The sequence below is a fragment of the Leucoraja erinacea genome, chromosome 1 (assembly GCF_028641065.1).
Source record: "Leucoraja erinacea ecotype New England chromosome 1, Leri_hhj_1, whole genome shotgun sequence".
Classification (NCBI taxonomy): Eukaryota; Metazoa; Chordata; class Chondrichthyes; order Rajiformes; family Rajidae; genus Leucoraja; species Leucoraja erinaceus.
The window spans coordinates 44,482,791-44,503,220 of NC_073377.1; the positions used below are offsets into that span (position 1 = coordinate 44,482,791).

Genomic DNA, 20,430 nt, shown 5'->3' on the forward strand with positions numbered 1-20,430 from the left:
AACTTTGTGTGATATGTATCCAAATTCTATAACTAGACACACAAATAATATTCTGGTTGGCTGACCTGTCAATCTCTGAGCTAAGGATGAAACATGCCCAAATTCTTAATTCTTCACAGTGTGCGTTTCCAAGTAAAGGTATGTTATCATGATTAATAGAAGCTGAGAGCAATGCAATACAGGAAAGCAATAGCTTTGATAATGCTGGTTGAGCTGGTTAAGAAATTGTAAGTGCTGAATTTGTCATTTTGAGAAAATACATTGCTTTAGCCAAAACACAATTAAACACCAGTACAAAGAAAGAGAAATCAGATTGTGCCCAAAAATGCGACAGGGTGTATGTGGATGTGATAACATCTTTTCCAGGAACAATATTAAATTGCTGCTTGCAGCTCATTATCTAATACCAGGCACACAGCCAGCACGAACTGGCCTATTGATTGGCTACAGCCCGATGTAGGGGTCACAAAAATGATCTTTTCTGACGTCACAAAGTAACCAGCTGTTGGGCCTGTGAGATTTAAAATGAACCAGCATAAAAAAAATTGCCAAAAACTCAACTACATTCCTCAATGAGATTTTAAACCGAGGTTGATAATTTGCTGAAAACAAATGTGTAGGAAGGAACTGCAGATGCTGGTTTATACCGAACATAGATACAAAATGCTGGAGTAACTCAGTGAGTTAGGCAGCATTTCTGGAGAAAAAGGAATAGGTGATAGGAAAAGGAATAGGAATAGTTCGGAACCCTTCTTCAGACACCGAAGAATGGTTCTGACCTGAAATGTCACCAATTTCTTTTCTCCAGAGATGTTACCTGACCCCGAGTTAAACCAGCACTTCTGAAATCAGATACCATTTTATCTTCTTCTTCCAAATAAAAAGTGAAGCAGAGCTAGCTAGTTTTTGGAGGTTCTTGCCTTACCCAAAGGCACCCAATAATATTGCACCATTGGGAGGAGGCCCGAAGATGGCCCGAAATAAGGTAATAAGTGATAAGAGTAGAATTAGGCCTTTCGGCCCATCAAGTCTACTCCGTCATTCAATCATGGCAGATTATCTAACCCCATTCTCTTCCCCATAACTGACCCCTGTATCAATCACAAATCTATCTATCTGCCTTAAAAAATATCCACTCTTGGCCTCTACAGCCTTCTGTGGCAAATAATTCCACAGATTCACCCTCTTCTGACTAAATACATTTTTCCTCATCTCCTTCCTAAAATAATGCCCTTTAGTTCTGAGGCAATGACCTCTAGTCCCAGACTCTCCCTCTAGTGGACACATCTTCTCCACATCCACATCCACTGCTGGCAAGCTTCATCTGATGGCTCAGTGTATTCTGTCATTGTGCACCTGCTGTAGTGGCACATACGTTTGGAATTCACTAGAGGTCAGATGTCAGCACATATAATCTCTCCCTCCTCCTGTGACTAACAATTCCATGGGCAGCTCCAGATTAACAGACACAAAATGCTGGAGTAACTCAGGCAGCATCTCTAAAGAAAGATAATAGGTGACGCTTTGGGCCCTTCTTCAGACTATAGGTTAACTTGATTACATGATCTTCACCTTTCCAAGAGTCATGGTGGCCTATCTTGCAGAGCCATATACATTTGCAGAGGATCACTGGTCAGCATGGCAAAGATTGTAGAACAAATAGTTTGTTTATTTTCTAGATTAAATGAATTGTAATTTTTTTAATGGATCTACACCAAATAGATTTTTAATTATAAGTATTTTTTGAAATAGGTTTTCATTTTATTATTATTTACACACTTTTCTCCTTTTAAAAAAAAACATCTCTTCCTAAGAGACCATCGTTGCAACTGTTGCAAAGACATTTGATTGCACAGACAACCTCTGGCAGACATATATGTTTTGTGGGACAGTTGCATAACAATCTGTGAACAGTGGATTCTAAACTCCCAGAATATGATTGCAAAACAGAAGAATAGCATCGCTCTCTCTACCCAAGCTGTTGGCCATTTGTCCTGAGAGCTACTGTTCATTTAATGCTCTGCTCACAATGCTCCTGTGAAGTATCTTGCATTGTTTGGTGAAGTAAAGGGACTATCTAAAGAAAGTTAAAATTAAAACTGGGTTATTAAATAAACTTAAAATGGGTAAAATGCCTAGCCTACCAGATTGTGTCTATGCATATTAAAAATAATCTAGGGAAGTGACAGCAGAGACACCTATTATATCTATTTAATAATTGACTAGAAGGCACAATGCCAAACGGCTGGTGATAGCAGTCATTACACTTATAATTGAGAAGGGAGGTAGAGCATGTCCAAGGAACGATAGAGCAATCAGCTTAACATCTCTGGTTGGAAAGATAACAAATTTCTTATTGAAGAAAAATAAAGCAAAACATCTAAAATGCAGAACCATACGATGCTGATTCATTGTGGATTTCAAAGCGTCGTCAAACACTGAATTCTTTAAAGAAGTGCAAGAGAAATTAACATAGAAACATAGAAAATAGGTGCAGGAAGAGGCCATTCGGCCCGTCAAGCCAGCACCGCCATTCAATGTGATCATGGCTGATCGTCCCCTATCAATAAGCCACAGGGAATGAAGTAGAAATAAGATATCCAGACTTCCAAAAGAGCTTTGAGAAGGCACAACACAATAAATCAATGAATTGTGAAGGTAATAATGTATGCCAATTGGATGCCAATTGGATGTCAAATGGCACTAAAATGGAAAGCAAGGAACATTTGGTGAGTTTTCAGGTCAAGACCCGAAATGTCACCCATTCCTCCAGATTCACCCTCTTCTGACGAAATACATTTTTCCTTAACTCCTTCCTAAAAGAACGTCCTTTAATTCTGAGGCAATGACCTCTAGTCCCAGACTCTCCCTCTAGTGGACACATCTTCTCCTGTCCTGCTGAGTCATTCCGGCATTTTGTGTCTATCTTTGGTGTGAACCATCTGCAGTACCTTCTTACACAAGCAACAGACAATGTTAGAGGGACTTGATCCCACAGATGAGCATCAGGCCTTAATCTCAAACACATTCCTGAGTTCATCACTTCTGGTTGTCTGCCTTCCACAGCTTCCAACGTTACCAGCCTTGTACAACCTGTTTTTACCTTCTCCCCAAAATCCGCAAACACAACTGCCCTGCAGGCCCATTGTTTCTGCCTGCTCCTGTCCCACGGAAATCATCTCCACGTACATCGACTCCATCCTATCCCCTCTGATCCAATCTCTCCTGACCTATGTCCAAGATACCTCACGAGCCCGTCATCTCCGTAATGACTTCCATGTTCCGAGCCCCCACTCCCTCATCTTTACTATGGATGTTCAGTCATTCTACACGCCCATATCCCACCAGGAAGGCCTTAAAGCCCTCCCTCGACCGCAGAACCATCCAATTCCCCTCTACTAAAACTCTACAATTCCTGTTCCAGCCGTACACTGGGCCTATCCCCAAACTCTATCTCCGTTACATTGATGACTGCTTCGGTGCTACCTCCTGCACCCATGCAGAACACATGGACTTCATCAACTTCACCACCAATTGTCATCCTGCATTCAAATTTACTTGGACCATCTCCGGCACCTCCCTCCACTTTCTTGAACTCACAGTCTCCATCACAAGAAATAGACTATTGACTCATATTTCGCTTGGGCATCTGATATAGATGAATATTGATTTCTCTCAATTCAGGTAGCCCCCACATTCCCTCTCTCTCTACTCCTCCCCCACCCAAGTCACACTAGCTTCTCATTTTCACCCTACAAACAGCTTACAATGGCCTATTTCCTTTATCATCGTTACGTTTTGTATAACTTTCATTCATTGTTCTTTATCTCTCTACATCACCGTTTATATCTCTCGTTTCCCTTGTCCCTAATCAGTCTGAGGAAGGGCCTCAACCCGAAACGCCACCCATTCCCTCTCCAGAGACGCTGCCTGTCTCGCTGAGTTCCTCCAGTTTTTTGTGTCTATCTTCAGTTTAAACCAGCATCTGCAGTTCCTCCTTGCACAATGTTAGAGGGCAACTTTTCAGCATTCCAAAAGATGGGAAAAGGGATGTTATTTGTTACAACGGGTTTCATAATTTATACTTAAGAAAGAACTGCAGATGCTGGAAAAATCGAAGGTAGACATTATTGCTTGAGAAACTCAGCGGGTGAGGCAACATCTAGGGAGAGAAGGAATTGGCGACCATTCGAATCGAGACCCTTCTTTAGACAAATATGAAAACATTTATATCTATGAATCATAGATATAAATTTATTCATATTTGTCTGAAGAAGGGTCTCGATTTTTTTGATTCCTTCCTTAAATCATAGACTATGATTTAAGGAGGGAATCAAAAACACTGTTTACAAAAAGTTGCAAATCAGAGTTGTAAGCTAGGAGCAAATTTCAACAGAAATAGATGTTAGGCATCATACCTCTGAAAGAAAAATCAGGTCACAAATCTGAGAAGATATGGATCTAAATGGGGAAGAGGAACATGGGCTTCAGGAGAATAAAAGCTGAAAAGTCATCAACTCATGGAGCACAGAAACAGTCACTTCCAGGTCCACCGAGGTGTCCATCTACACTAATCACATTTGCCCATGTTTGACCCCTTTCCACCTAAACCTTATAATGGGAAGGAACTGCAGATGCTTTGGTTTTACTGTACCTAAAATAAATCAGGGGTAAAAATCACATGGTGCTGGAGCAACTCAGTGGGTGAGGCAACATCTCTGGGGAAAAAGGATAGGTGACATTTTGGGTTGGGACACTTCTTCAAATTGAAAGTGCAGCGGAATGTCCCTTAAATGTTGACATTGTACCTATTTCAACCACTTCCTCTAGCGGCTCGTTACAGATGTCAACCACCCTCAGTATGAAACAAATACCCCTCAGCTTCCAATTAAATCTTTCCCCTCTCACCTTGAACTACGGCCTCTAGTTCTTGATTCTGCAAATCAGGGAAAAAGACTGAGTGCATACACCCCATCTATTTGCCTCATGTTTTCCTCCACGGCTATGGTCACCGGTGCTGTCAGACAGCAGGCCTACCTGCTATGCTACCATGTTGTATATTATAAAAACAGCTCATCTTTACCACGAAGATTGGTACTGTTTTTAACTCAGATCATCTGCCACCAAAACTTTTGTTTATATAACCAGCAATCCTGGCTACTTCAGTGCTCTCCACGCCAGGGTCTCATTCTCCAACTTCTATCATTTCAATATCATCAATTTTCGGTTTATTCAATTTATTCTGGTCATGTTATATGACAAGTTTTTATCGTCAATTTGTGAGGGAGGAGGAAAAACCGGAAGTTTCCGTTAGCATTTGAACAAAGGGGACTATGGAGGCATGAGGGAAGAGCTGGCCAAAGTTGACTGGAAAGGGACCCAAGCAAGGATGACGGTGGAACAGCAATGGCAGGTATTTCGGGGAAATATCCAGAAGGTGCAGGATCACTTCATTCCAAAGAGGAAGAAAGATTCTAAGGGGAGTAAGAGGTGACACGGCTGACAAGGGAAGTCAAGGACAGTATATAAGTAAAAGAGAAGACGTATAACATAACGATCAGCGGGAAACCAGAGGATTGGGAAGCTTTTAGAGAACAACAGAAGGTAACTACAAAGGCAATACGGGGAGAAAAGATGAAGTACGACGGTAAGCCAAGAATATAAAGGAGGACAGTAAAAGCTTATTTAGGTATGTTAAGGGGAAAAAATTAGTTAAGACAAATGTGGGTCCCTTGAAGACAGAAACAGTTGAATATATTATGGGGAACAAGGAAATGGCAAACGAGTTGAACAGGTACTTTGGTTCTGTCTTCAGTAAGGAAGACACAATAAATCGCCCAGATGTACTAGGGGACAGAGGATGGAGGAACTGAAGGAAATTCACATTTGTCAGGAAATGGTGGGTAGACTGATGGGACTGAAGGCTGATAAATCCCCAGGGCCTGATGATCTGTATCCCAGGGTACTCAAGGAAGTGGCACTAGAAATCGTGGATGCTTTGGTGATCATTTTCCAATGTTCTATTTATTCTGGATCAGTTCCTGTGGATTGGAGGGTAGATAATGTTATCCCACTTTTCAAGAAAGGAGGGAGAGAGAAAGCAGGGAATTATAGACCAGTTAGCCTGACATTAGTGGTGGGGAAGATGCTGGAGTCGATTATCAAAGATGTAACAGTTGGATAGCAATAACAGGATCGGTCCAAGTCAGCATGGATTTACAAAGGGGAAATCATGGTTGACAAATCTTACGGAATCTTTTGAAGGTGTAACATGTAAAATGAACAAGGGAGAGCCAGTGGATTTAGTGTATCTGGACTTTCAGAAAGCTTTTGATAAGGTCCCACAGGAGATTAGTGGGCAAAATTAGAGCACATGGTATTGGGGGTATGGTATTGACATGGATAGAAAATTGGTTGGCAGACAGGAAACAAAGATTAGGGATTAACGGGTCTTTTTCAGAATGGCAGGCAGTGACTAGTGGAGTGACGCAAAGCTCGGTGCTGGGACCGCAGCTATTTACAATATACATTAACGATTTAGATGAAGGAATTAAAAGTAACATTAGCATATTTGTAGATGACACAAAGCTGGGTGGAAGTGTGAACTGGGATGAGGATGCTATGAGGATGCCGGGTGATTTGGATAGGTTGGGTGAGTGGGCCGATGCATGGCAGATGCAGTATAATGTGGATAAATGTTAGGTTATCCACTTTGGTGGCAAGAACGGGAAGGCAGATTATTATCTGAATGGTGTCAAGTCAGGAAAAGGGGAAACATAGAAACATAGAAACATAGAAAGTAGGTGCGAGAGCAGACCACCAGGTCCATCGAGCCCGCACCGCCATTCGCTCATGGCTGAACACTAAACAGACACACTTACCCACAAACAGTAGACACAAGACACAGAACACAAGACACTACCCTCCCCTTTATACCGCTATCACCCCTCTCCACCCCAAGAACCTCGTGATCTCCTGGGGGAGGCAAAAAACCGGATAAAAACCCAGGTCCAATTCGGGAAAAAAATCTGGGAAATTCCTCTCCGACCCCAATCTAGGCGATCGACACTTGTCCAGGAGATCACTCAGGTCTTACTATACTAACCATACCTAGGTCCATATCCCTGCCCTCTCCCCGTAGCCCCTTATCCCCTTGGCAGCTAAAAAAACATCTATTTTAGTCTTAAATATATTTAAAGTTTCTGCTTCCACTGCTCCCTGGGGCAGTGAATTCCATAAATTAACCACCCTCTGGGTGAAGAAGTTCTTCCTCATCTCAGTTTTAAAAGAGCCCCCCCTTATTCTGCAACTATGTCCCCTAGTTCTAGTTTCCCCGATCATTGGGAACATCCTCGGTGCATCCACCCGATCAAGGCCCCTCACGATCTTATATGTTTCAATGAGATCGCCTCTCATTCTTCTAAACTCCAAAGAGTAGAGTTCCAGCCTACTTAACCTTTCCTCATATGTCAATCCCCTCATTGCAGGAATTAATCTTGTAAACCTTCGCTGCACTGCCTCCAGGGCTAGTACATCCTTTCTTAAATATGGACCCCAGAACTGTACTCAGTATTCCAAATGTGGTCTCACTAATACTGTGTACAGCTGCAGCAAGACCTCCGTGTTTTTATACTCAATCCCCCTAGCAATAAAGGCCAGAACTCCATTGGCCTTCCTGATTGCTTGCTGCACCTGCATACTAACTTTCAGTGATTCATGTACTAATACCCCTAGATCCCTTTGCGTTGCATTACAACGCAGCTCCTCCTCATTTAGAAAATAACTTGCCCTATCATTTTTTTTCCCAAAGTGAATGACTTCACATTTATTAGTATTAAATTTCATCTGCCAAGTTGTTGCCCACTCACCTAGCTTATCTATATCCTTTTGCAGACTCTTCCTATCCTCCTCATCCCCTACTTTTCCTCCCATTTTTGTATCGTCCGCAAATTTTGATATATTACACTTGGTTCCCTCCTCCAAGTCATTTATATAAATTGTGAACAACTGGGGTCCCAGCACCGACCCTTGCGGAACCCCGCTAGTTACCGGTTGCCATCCCGAGTATGAACCATTTATCCCCACTCTCTGCTTCCTATTTGTTAGCCAATCCTCTACCCATGCTAATATATTACCCCCAATCCCATAATTTTTTATTTTTAGCAATAGTCTCTTATGTGGCACCTTGTCAAAAGCCTTTTGGAAGTCCAAGTATACCACATCCACCGGTTCCCCTTTATCCACCCGGGTTGTTACTTCCTCAAAGAATTCGAGCAGATTCGTTAAACAGGACTTCCCCTTCACAAAACCAGGGAAGTACAACAAGACTTGGGTGTCCTTGTACATCAGTCACTGAAAGTAAACATGCAGGTAGCTAATGGTGAAGAAAGCTAATGGCATGTTGGCCTTCATAACGAGTTGAGTATAGGAGCAAAGAGGTCCTTCTGCAGTTGTACAGGGCCGTGGTGAGACCACAGCAGGAGTATTATGTGCAGTTTTAGACTCCTAATTTGAGGAAGGACATTCTTGCTATTGAGGGAGTGCAGCGTATGTTCACAAGATTAATTCCTGGGATGGTGAGTGTCATATGATGAAAGAATGGAGCGACTGGGCTTGTATTCACTGGAATTTAGAAGGACGAGGGGATCTTATAGAAACATATAAAATTATTAAGGGATTGGACAGGCTAGATGCAGGAAACATGTTCCCGATGTTGCGGGGAGTCCAGAACCAGGGGCCAGTTTAAAAATAAGGGGTAGACCATTTAGAACTGAGACAAGGAAAAACTTTTTCACACAGATAATTGTGAACTTGTGGAATTCTCTTCCTCAGAAGGCAGTGGAGGCCGATTCACTGGATGCATTCAAAAGAGAGTTAGATAGAGCTAGCGGAATTAAGGGATATGGGGGGAAGGCAGGAACGGGGTATCGATTGTGGATGTTCAGCCATCATCACATGCATCTATTGTCTGTGTATCTATGTATGTTCTGTTTATTTCCCATCCTGTCTTCATCCTGTCCCTATGCATTCTTGATGTCGGTCAAAATTGGTTGGATAAATAAATAAACCATGTGTTCCAGATAGAAAAGTTCCAGGTTACTGAGGGAAACCATGGATACCTGGCCCCAATGTTAAAAAAATCTATAAAGATGTCCAAGGACTGGAAAACTGCCAAATATACTCTGGATCAAAATCAATTAGATTTCCAACCGAGTGTGGCGATCTGAGTCTAAAGCTGCCCAGGGAACATCTACGAACAGACACTCCTGGAATAATGTGCACTAATATCCAAAAGGAGTGCTGGGCATTCAATCTTTGCCTTGCCTCCATTAAACATGTAAGTAACCAAGATGCCCCCAGTTAAATTACTTTAGAAGACTACTCGACCCAAAAATGATCGGAATATTATTCCAACACATTAAAAAATTGAAATTTGTACATGCAACAGTGAGAAGAAACTAAACTGCACATCCAAATTTCAAGACCCAATAATAGTACTTTAAACCAGATGTTCCAGATCTCCCCAATAATTTCTGGAGACGTTCCTATTGGTATGTGGAAAACAAAGGAAGCTGCTGGAGGCACTCAGTGGGTGAGGCAGCATCTGTGACACAAAATGAACAATCAATGTTTAGTGTCAAGACCCTTCATCTAGACTGACACTGTGGTATGAAAACACCGATCACGCAATCCTACTCCTCCTTTCACCTCTTTATACTTGCTTTGTTTGTTGCTCTTTTAATCTAGATTAAGGGCCTCAACCTGAAAGATTGACGGTCCGTTTCCCTCTGTCGATGCTGCCTGACCTGTTGAGTTCCTCCAGCAGCTCTCCCTTTTTTTGCTACAGATTCCAGCATCTCTCAGGTGGCACCAAATGTTGGCTGCCTCACCAATGGTCTGTCTCGTCTCTTTCCTTCTTTGAGTTTTTAGTTTGTTGTGAAATGTATGTTTCAGTTTATCTTTAGTTTTGTCTTATGTGGCGGGAAGTGGGTGGGGTGTAGGGAAACTTTTTTTATCTCTTTCCTTGGTGGAGATGCAGCTTTTTCTGTGTCGTATCTCCATCTGCACTGTGGCCTAACATCGTGGTGTTGGCAGCCTTTTGCTGGGACCTTGGGAGCTCCAACCATGGGAGCCTGAGGATTTAACATATTGGAGCTGGCGATCCCTTTGCCAGGGTTCGACCAGGAATGCTCCAACCGCAGGGGCCTGCGGACCTTAACAACGTGGATATCGCTGTCCCTGGTTAGAGGCCGGCTTCGGGAGCTCCAAGCCGCGGTGGCTTTGACTGCCCCGATCACAGGAGCTTCGACCACCCTGATCGCGGGAGCTTCAATCGCCCCGACGTGGGAGCTTCAATCGCCGGCAGCGGGAACTTCAATCGCCCTGACTGCGGATGGTTCGACTCTCCCGACCGCGGGAGGAAAAGAGAAAGAAGATAAGAATTTGTTGGCTTCCATTACAGTGAGGAATGTGGAGGAGTCGCTGTGGTGGATGTTTATCTCAAATTTTTATGTAGTTGTGTGTCTTGTTGCTATTTTAGTATGACTGTATGGCAAAACCAAATTCATTGAATGTTCCAAAACATACTTGGCAAATAAATTACGATTATGATTATGTTTTAATGGTTTATGATTCCTATAGCAAGCCAGGTGTACCTGACAGCAGGGCAATAATAATGTCTGAGTGGAATAGCATCATTGGCTGATAATTTTACAGCCTAGCCTCTGGACTATGATGGTTTTTCCTTCTTACAAGTACGAAGGCAAGCTAGCTTGGCACAGGAACCATATGGTTGTAATAATCAAGGTGAGACAAAGAACTGGCACAGATGAATGAATCATAACTGCTTCCAAGAAACCACAAGTAGATCAATGTGCTGTGTTGAATGTTGGAGTATTGGTTTGTACTTATGTGGAATCCATTCGAACATGTAAATCTGCAGAAAGGTGACAGTAGAATTCTGGACAAGGTGGGCCCAACCTATGACAAGGTGGACAAGGTGAGTCCAACCTATGAACTGCAATAAAACACTCTACATGTCTATTTGTAGCATGATGTTTAAACCAAACTCACCACATGATGTCAGAACAATTGCACAATAGAGACTTTCAAGAAATAAAGTGCCTTTGGTTAAATAATTAATTAGTGCAATTACTAATTTCCTAAGAAGGAGCTAATATTTTGGGCAGGGTGACATCAAAATCTGCCCTTCCCCTTCTTCACTGAAAAGTGCCCAAATGCGTTAAAATGTCAATTTTTAATCGTAAAATGTAAATAGTACAACCAATTTCCAGGCTGAGATCATAATTCTGGAGCTTTCTTAAATATTTTGATTAAAGAAAATCACATTACAAACGGCTCAGTTCCTCAAATTAGAAAGCAAATCTGTGTCTATTAATAGAGACAGAAGAGTATTTGTTGACAGTTATAGTTAATATTGAAACTTTACAGTTTGAATAAACATCATACCATGACAATTTCACATTGTGCCTCGAAATACAGTTACCTTCTTTCAATGTTTTCTATAAGGTGATACTGACCTCCGAAGTAAGAGCCATCTGACAGCTTCATTTCCTTGCTGGATCTAGTGATGACAGTAGCCACCCCGTGCTGAATGAAATACATTTTCTTCCCGATCGTCCCTTCCCGCACAATATAGTTTCCAGGCTGGAACACCTCGAATCGCAGCTTGCTCAGCATGCTTGTCACAAAACTTGGGTCAGCATTTGCAAACAGGGGCATGGTGGCCACCAGCTTCCTGCAATTGAAGTTGACTATCTCCTGAAACAGAAGTCAATGTCAAAATATTATTGAAATGCAACAGGCGACACATTAATCTTTTGCATTATATTTCCTTCAATAGGATCAGAATCAAGAACAGCACCTTATTTAAGATATCCAGATAAATATCAGATCAAATCGTAAGTCAAAGGATTTTGTCAGTAAATAAAAGAAAATAAGCAGTTATTTTGAATGGTGCCCTGTAAATGATCTAAACAGAGCACAAATGTAAGGAGTGAAAGGGTACAAAGTATTTCACTTTCAGATTCTGCAGCAATTGAGTCAGGTGGAAGGGTAATAGATGGTCTATCCTCTTTCAAAATCCACTGTGTGTTCAAAATAGCTCTGCTTATGGGATTACATTTTTTTTAAAGAAAATACTGGGTAAACAGCTTGTCAATAATTAGTACAGGTGTTAGAGATTATGGGGAGAAAGCAGGAGACTTGATGGGCTGAATAGCTTAATTCTACTCCTATTCCTTGACCTTATGACCTTAATCGGACAAACTCATGCAATTGTTGCTTCTGCAAAAGTCATTTCACAGCAGCAGCAATGGACGGTGGTCCATATTAAAACGGGAGCTTCATGAGCAAAGGAAAGGGGTTCTAAAACTCTGACCTACTTAGAGCATGAAGGATGCTAAGTTTGAGAGGTGGGAAACATGGAAACCTGCATCCTGTTAGTTTTATTCTTGTTTGCTTTTCTGATTAACTTAAAGGTAGCAGGCAAGCTTTTCACTGTACACGTGACAATAAACTAAACTCCAGAAGAAGCCAGCTTAACTGCTGTGTAGAGTGCTATAGAACAGTAACTGTGGCCCAGAACAGTGCATCTCAGAAACGAAGATTGAAATTAGGAAATGAATACTGATCATGCAGCAGCTTGGAACTTCACATTTTCCATTTAATTGTGCACACTCAAGCAGTCGAATTGTCTCGAGCCGACATTACATTTGAGCAGAGGATCCCGATACAAAATCCCTGCTCCCAGAGAAAAAGATCGCTAGCAGTACAGTTAATGAGGACCTCATTGTTAAAATAATTCCAGCTTGCCACACCACACCTCCAGCAATGGAACTAGAATCCAGGCTTTTAAATCAAAGCAAATGTTCTATCCTGGTTAATGGAATTATCTATATAGTTTCTGTGCAGGAAGAAATAAAAAAAAATGTAACTCATTTTCTTTTCATAATTATATTGTCACCAATAGTGGTAACACCCATTTTCATCATGGGTTACAGCCAGCCGAATCACTAGCACCCTTGCAGGAAGAAGGTTTAACTAATGATGTCATTGCTCAGAAAGTATTCAATGTCAATTACATAGATACATAGAAACTAGGTGCAGGAGTAGGCCATTCGGCCCTTCGAGCCTGCACCGCCATTCAATATGATCATGGCTGATCATCCAACTCAGTATTCCGTACCTGCCTTCTCTCCATACCCCCTAATCCCTTTAGCCACAAGGGCCACATCTAACTCCCTCTTAAATATAGCCAATGAACTGGCCTCAACTACCTCCTGTGGCAGAGAGTTCCAGGGATTCACCACAATTGAGAGGATAGCCTGGTATAATCTCCTGTGTTTTAGAAAGGAAAGCAGACGGAGAGAACAGATTCGTACTCCGTTGTGGCTTGTGAATTTTTAAATCCAAACACATTTTACATCCAGTGAAGTACTTGGCTGGTATACAGAAAAAGTGATGGGCAGAGGCTCAAAACAAACCCACTAAACAGCAATGTGGTCATGGCACATCAATCTGTATAAATTGTTTTAATTGAGGTTTGACTTTTGGTCAGTATGGCTGGGATAACTCTCTTGCTCATCTTTAACGTAATGTCAAGGGACTAATTTTGTCCACTCAGAACAGAAGGTCCTTTAGTGTAATGTCTCATCAGATTGTTGGTGGTGACAAGAAACAACTTCTATCGTTGTGAGTGTAGTAATATCAAGAATGAAATTAGTCTCTCTCTAAATCATTGCAAGACATTCTTTTCACCAAGATTACAGTTTTGTTTTCATACACAAAAAGAAAATATGGTATACATTTCATAACTCAAAAGATGACTATTTGCTCTTACATTAGGTGTCACAAAGCTACCATCTAGCTATGGAGAGGGTGCTGAATGCTGCTTGTAATAGAAGCTATCATCTTTCAAGAGAGAGTTAGATTTAGCTCTTAGGGCTAAAGGAATCATGGGATATGGGGAAAAGCAGGAACGGGATACTGATTTTAGATGATCAGCCATGGTCATATTGAATGGCGGTGCTTGCTCGAAGGGCCAAATGGCCTTCTTCCTACACCTATGTTTCCATGTTTCTATTAGCTACTAGAAGATTAAAATACATTTGGACAGGTACATGGATGGAACGGTTTAGAGGGATACGGGCCAAACGCAGGCAGGTGAGACTGGTGTAGATGGAGCGCCTTGGTCGTCATGGACAAGTTGGGCCGAAGGGCCTGTTTCCATGAGTCATGATTCCACGACTCTAAAATGTAGAACAAACTTGGATAGTTTTCTCTGGAGCATCGGAGGCTAAGGGGAGACCTGATAGAGGTAGATACAATTATGAGAGGCATAAATAGGGTAGACAATTAGAAACTTCTCCCCAGGGTGAAAATATCAAAGACTAGAGATCATAGCTTTGGGGTGTGAGGGGCAATGTTTAAGGAGATGTGCATGGCAAGTGTTTTTTTGTGTAGAGTGTGGTGGTACCTGGAATGCACTGCCGGCGTTAGTGTAGGAGACCTATACGATAGTGACATTTAAAATACATTGGATATGCAAGGAATGGAGGGATATGGGTCATGTGCAGAGAGAGATTGGTTTAACTTCCTCAAAAACCCTTCCTCTTGCAAATACACTATTCCGAACTCTCAATTACTCTGTCTTCGCTACATCTGCTCCTAAGATGTGAATTTCCATCCTCTTTCTTTAGTAAACATGGTCCCCCCCCCCCCACCCTTCTGTCATCGATAGGTCCCTCACCTGCATCTCCTCTGTATCCCATAGTTGCTCCCCCTCCCCCAAACATAACAAAGATAGGGCTCCCCTGGTCCTCACCTTTCACCCCATCAGCCTCAGCATCTAACACACATAGTTGAGATTACCCTCACCTCCAATGTGACCCCACTACTAGTCACATTTTCCCATCTCCACCCCTTTCCGCCTTACGCAGGAACTACTCTATTCGCAACTCCTTGGTTAACTCATCTATTTGCACCCAAACCACTTCCTCCCAAGGTACTTTCCCCTGCAACCTCAGGAGATGTAACAACACCTGTCCCTATATCTCCTCGATCACTTCCATCCAGAGACCCCAGCAGTCATTCCAGAGGAGACAGAGGTTCATGTGCACCTTTTCTAAACTCATCTACTGCATCCAGATGTGGCCTCCTGTACATTGGTGCGACCAAACATAGACTCAGCGACTGTTTCGCTGAATACTTGCACTCAGCCTACTGGATCCCTCCTTTTTCCAAATTTCAATTCCCCGTCCAATTCCCACAGTAACCATTCTGTCCTGGGCCTCCTCCATTGCCAGAATGAGGCTACATGCAAACTGGAGGAACGGCACCTCATATTCCACTTAGGGCAGCTTACAATCCACTAGCATTTACATCGAATTCTCCAATGTTCGGTAAATTGGTCCTACATCTCCTCTTTTCCAGCTTTCTGCTCACCCCCTGCCCAAAATCAGTCTGAAGAAGGTTCTTGACTGAAAACGTCACCTATCCATATTCTCCAGAGATGCTGCCTGACCTGTTGAGTTAATCTTGCACCTTGTATCCTTTTGTGTATGCACCAGCATTTGCAGTACTTTGTTTCTTCATTTCTGTCATTTAAAAAAAATGTTCATTCTATCCCATAAATGCAGATGACTATATAGGCAAAAAAACTACATTTTGCTAGGTTTTCTCAGCAGTGCACAAAGATTCAAAAATAAATATTTTGATGTAACTTTTAAGTGATATAATTTTGCAATTAAGTAATGTTGGAGTGGGTTCCCAGAATAATAGATGTGAATATTTATTTTAACACGGACATATTTTTGTTTAAAGGGCAGAATTCCAATGTACATTAAGCTCCCATGGGTATTTCCTTCTGATGTGATTTAAATTAAATATCATGTAGATTAGTCATTAGATTGCTTTAAGTATTCAACATAAATGCCATGGTTTTATTTATAGAAATATTATTGCTCAAAATCAACCCATCTGAGCACTTTGCTAAATCTAGTTTCTATGAATTGATTCAATATTCAAGGTTCAAGGTTCAGCATTACAATGTCAATAAAAGCGGTCAACTTAAAAGAAATCTTGATGGAATGAACTCTTGAATCAGATTTAAATCAAACTGGCATGATTTAAAGGTTATTAACTTTCTCATTTTGAACGCTTTCGACATTGCTTAGATCTCATTTTAAGGAATGCTTCAAAGGGGGTTTATCACAGATTCATTAGAATGATGAATGTTTTATGTGTGTTAAATTATTTTAGTTTAGAGATACAGCATGGAAATAGGCCCTTCAACCCACCGAGCCCACGCCAACCAGCAATCACCCGTACACTAGTTCTATCCTACACATTAGGGGCATTTACAGAAGCCAATTTACAGAAGCCAATCATTTTTGTGCTAAACACAAGATGGTCCATTTCCAAAGTATGCTTCTATTAAAATAGACAATAGACAATAGATGCAGGAGTAGGCCATTCGGGCCTTCGAGTCAGCACCACCATTCAATGTGATCATGGCTGATCATCCCCAATCAGTACCCCGTTCCTGCCTTCACCCCATATCCCCTGACACCGCTATTTTTAAGAGCCCTATCTAGCTCTCTCTTGAAAGCATCCAGAGAATCCTGCCTCCACTGCCCTCTGAGGCTGAGAATTCCACAGACTCACCACTCTCTGTGAGAAAAAGTGTTTCCTCGTCTCCGTTCTAAACGGCTTACTCCTTATTCTTAAACTGAGGCCCCTGGTTCTGGACTCCCCCAACAGACACGACAACTGAATGTCGAAGTATAACGTGCTGCCACTGGATTATGTGTTGAATGCAAATGACTGAGGATAAAGTTTTACATCAACCTGTTTCCTATATTTCATTAATGAACAATCGGCCATAGATATTAATTGTGCTGAGAGAGATTTATAACGGAGGCCTGCAGAATTTTCTCTCTTAGTACAGAAACAAATCAAAATAAATGACATATGAACATAACAAATAGCAGCAGATATAGTCCCTTTGAGCCTCCTCTACCACTTATCAAGATCATGGCTGATCTTTGACCTCAATACCATTTTCCCACACTAATCCATTATCCCTCAATTCCCTTAATATTCATGACTTTTTTTTAAATTAATTTAATGACTGTAGCTCGACAGCCAAAGTATTTGAAAGATTCACCACTTGAAAAGAAATGTTATCCTCATCTCAGTCTAAACCAGTCTACACTTTATACTGAGATCATGTTTTTCTGGTTAAATATCAGCACAAGTGATTAGGCAAAATGGTTTGTTTCGGCGCTGGCATAGCTAATGTAAGGTGAGGCAAGGTGTTTTTTCTATCACCTTCTTCTTTAATCTAAGTGCAGTTTGGACAGCAGTATGTTCTTCCTATAGGATGTGGGAAGTGAGGGAAACCTCCAGTCCCTAAGGCAGCTGTGGGAAGCTCCTGACTGACCGCGTGAGGGAACTGTAGCTGCACTGGAGACCTCAGGATCGTCCAGGTGCAGGTACAAACATGGTGACCACCAGGAAGGAGAATGGGTGTAGGTAGAGAGAGGTTGGACTCTTGTGTGGCCATTTCCCTTGAAGGTAATATTAACCCTTTGGATACTGCTGTGCAGAAGATAGTTGCAACAGGGATAGAGTGAAGTCATATAGGACTATCGTGATAGGAGACTCTACTGTTAGGGGAACAGACTTAATATACAGTGGCCACAAACGAGACTCCAGGATGATGTGTTTCTTCCCTGATTCCAAGGTCCAGGAAGTCTCAGAACATTATCAAGGGGGAAGATATCTTCATTCTATCGCTCTGTACCACAGACCTGGCTGCTGCATAGATTAATCCCCAGTCAGAGGGATGGTACTCGTAGGTGCTGACGACATTGGTAGGAAAAGGGATGAGGTTGTGGGAAGTGAAAATAGGGAGTTAGGAAAGAGGCAATAAAGCAGGGCCTTGAAGGTGGTAACCTCCAGACAGCTCCTGATGCCGTGTGCTAGTGATGGCAGGGATTAGAGAGGACAGATAAACATGTGGCTGAGGAGCTGTTGCAAGGGCAGGAGTTCATGTCTCTAGATAATTGGGGTCTCTTCTAGAGCAGAGGTAAACTGAACAAGAAGGATGGATTGCACCAGAACTAAAAGGAACAATTGTCCTTGGACATTTAGTCACTCTCTCGGGAGGGTTTAAACTAGATGGGCAGGAGTGGGGGTCTCAGAGCAGAAAGGATGAAGGTGAGAAGATGAGGAAAAATACTGTAGATAAAGAGAATAAGATTAGCAGACAGGATCTGCAGGTGGATGGTTAGAACAGGGGAAAGACTGGTGGTTTAAACTGTGCTTATCAATTGTACTTAAAACAGGGAAAGACTTTATCTGGCCATGACTTCGGCATTGTTAGCTATTTTGTAGGCTCAAGCAGAGTAAAATCAACAGTATTTTACTGAGACATTTCTCAGTTGCTCATACTCCTTCAATTGCTTCAATGAGTGGTCTTCTACAATATCACCAGGTTTCCTACTTATCAACATTAGACTCCTCCTATGGGCTGCATTACTGCTAAGAGTTTACCGTCAAAACCATCCTGAAGGAAAGACCAGCCTCTTAAAAACTTTTGATACAATGGAATTGAAAGGTCAAATCTGTCAACTAAATTAACTTGCTCTGATTTAAATGATAGCTCCCATTTGCAAAAAAAAAAAAGTCCGACATGATTCAAAATATGTAGTTTAAAGTCTAGCGACATAAGAGACTGCAGATGCTTGAATCTGGATCAACAAGCACTCTGCTGGAAGAACAAGTCGCATCTGTGAAAGGAAATGGAAAATCATTGTGTTGGAAGGAACTGCAGATGCTGGTTTACCCCAAAGATAGAGACAAAATGCTGGAGTAATCCAGAGATGCTGCCTGGCCTGCTGAATTACTCCAGCGTTTATGGAAAGTAATTGTTTATAGTTGGGACCATTCATCCAGACTTGGAAGTTAGAGGGGAGATAGGCAGAATCAAGAGGTAAGTTGGAGAGGTGGGGCAAGAGCTTACAAGTGATGGGTGGATTCAGGTGAAGAACAAAGGCAGATGGAATCAGACTAGCAGATGGATTCAGGATTGAAGCTGTGAAATGATATTTGGAGGCAAAGAAAGATGCAATAATAAGGGAGGTGGTTTGGGCAGGTGGTAACAAAGGGAGGAGGGGAACCTAAAGAAGGCTAATGAAGGATCTCAACCTATCCATACTCTCCAGAGATGCTGCCTGGCCTGCTGAGTTACTCCAGCACTTTGTGTCCAGTTGGAGGAGTTGTGGGTGATAGAGTGTATGGGATTAGTATGCTCATCAAATCTCAACACCAAAAGCCCTTTAAAATGGTACTGGTTATTTGTCAGATAGCTGCGTCTCTGACAATATTCAATATACATTATTTTAAGTTCATTCAAAAAAACAGCTGCATTAAACATTAACATAGCACTAACATTAACAGCATTAGTTTTTGGGTAACATCTTGTGATTAATTTGAAAAGCTACAAACATGCAAGACTTTTTAGATAAAAATAGATTGAATTTTAGCTCAGCATATTTTTGTTATCTCCACCAATGTACAAATACTCCCAGAGAATCCACTCTTTTGATATCTCAAAAGAATAGATTAATTTTCTTCTTTAAATTCCTTCCAAGTCCTCTGACTTTGCTTTGCCAGCTTCAAACCTAATGAATGAGATGGGGGCCCTGGTCCTAATTAGTCATTAGTCATGTGGAATGTATCTTTTTAAATCTGCTTTCAATTCAGCAGGGATATTGTATCTCTGCCCAAGCTATATTGGAACTGTGCTGAGGGTGGTTTAAAATAGATTCTCTCAAAACTGGATTTCAAAAACACACGGATAGGTTAAAAAATGCATTGCACAATTCATTAGGGCATTACACAAAATATGCTGACAACGTTTGATGCTAAAAGCTTGCATCTGGTACTTTTAATCAAAAAGTTTAAAGCAATAACATTCTGTTTCCAGCGGTTCTATCATCTGTAATAACCTTTGAATCATCATGCTTATGAGCCTTAACTGTGGTTTCACAGATATATAGTTAGTCATAAAATCAAATAGCACGGAAACAGGCCCTTCACTTGTCCATGCTGACCAAGGTACCCCATCTACTGTATGCTTGTCCCACCGGGTCAGGTACTTTTTGGCGCTGCCGTTTCGGCGCCTCCATTTATAATATCTGTACTGATCAGAACCCTCACCCTAACCCTAACCTCTGTAAATACCTCCAGATAAATAAAAGTGTCCCATGCGTCACAATACTCCAGGATAGTGAATTCCAGAGATTCATCACCCTCCGCAAGAAGTTCCTTTGCCAAGGATATTGGAAGTGAGATTAGCTTTATGTTAACAAGGCCTTGCACCTAATTTCTATGGAAATTGGT

At 41.7% G+C, this 20,430-nt stretch overlaps 1 protein-coding gene across 1 annotated transcript in view; it reads right to left on the minus strand.

Annotated features, from left to right (window-relative positions):
• Positions 1–20,430, minus strand: part of LOC129696183 (potassium/sodium hyperpolarization-activated cyclic nucleotide-gated channel 1-like) — a 285,651-nt gene that overhangs the window by 48,186 nt on the left and 217,035 nt on the right. The window contains exon 6 of the mRNA XM_055633797.1: positions 11,541–11,781. Coding sequence (XP_055489772.1) covers positions 11,541–11,781 — 241 coding nt within the window. The remainder of the gene's footprint in view (positions 1–11,540; positions 11,782–20,430) is intronic.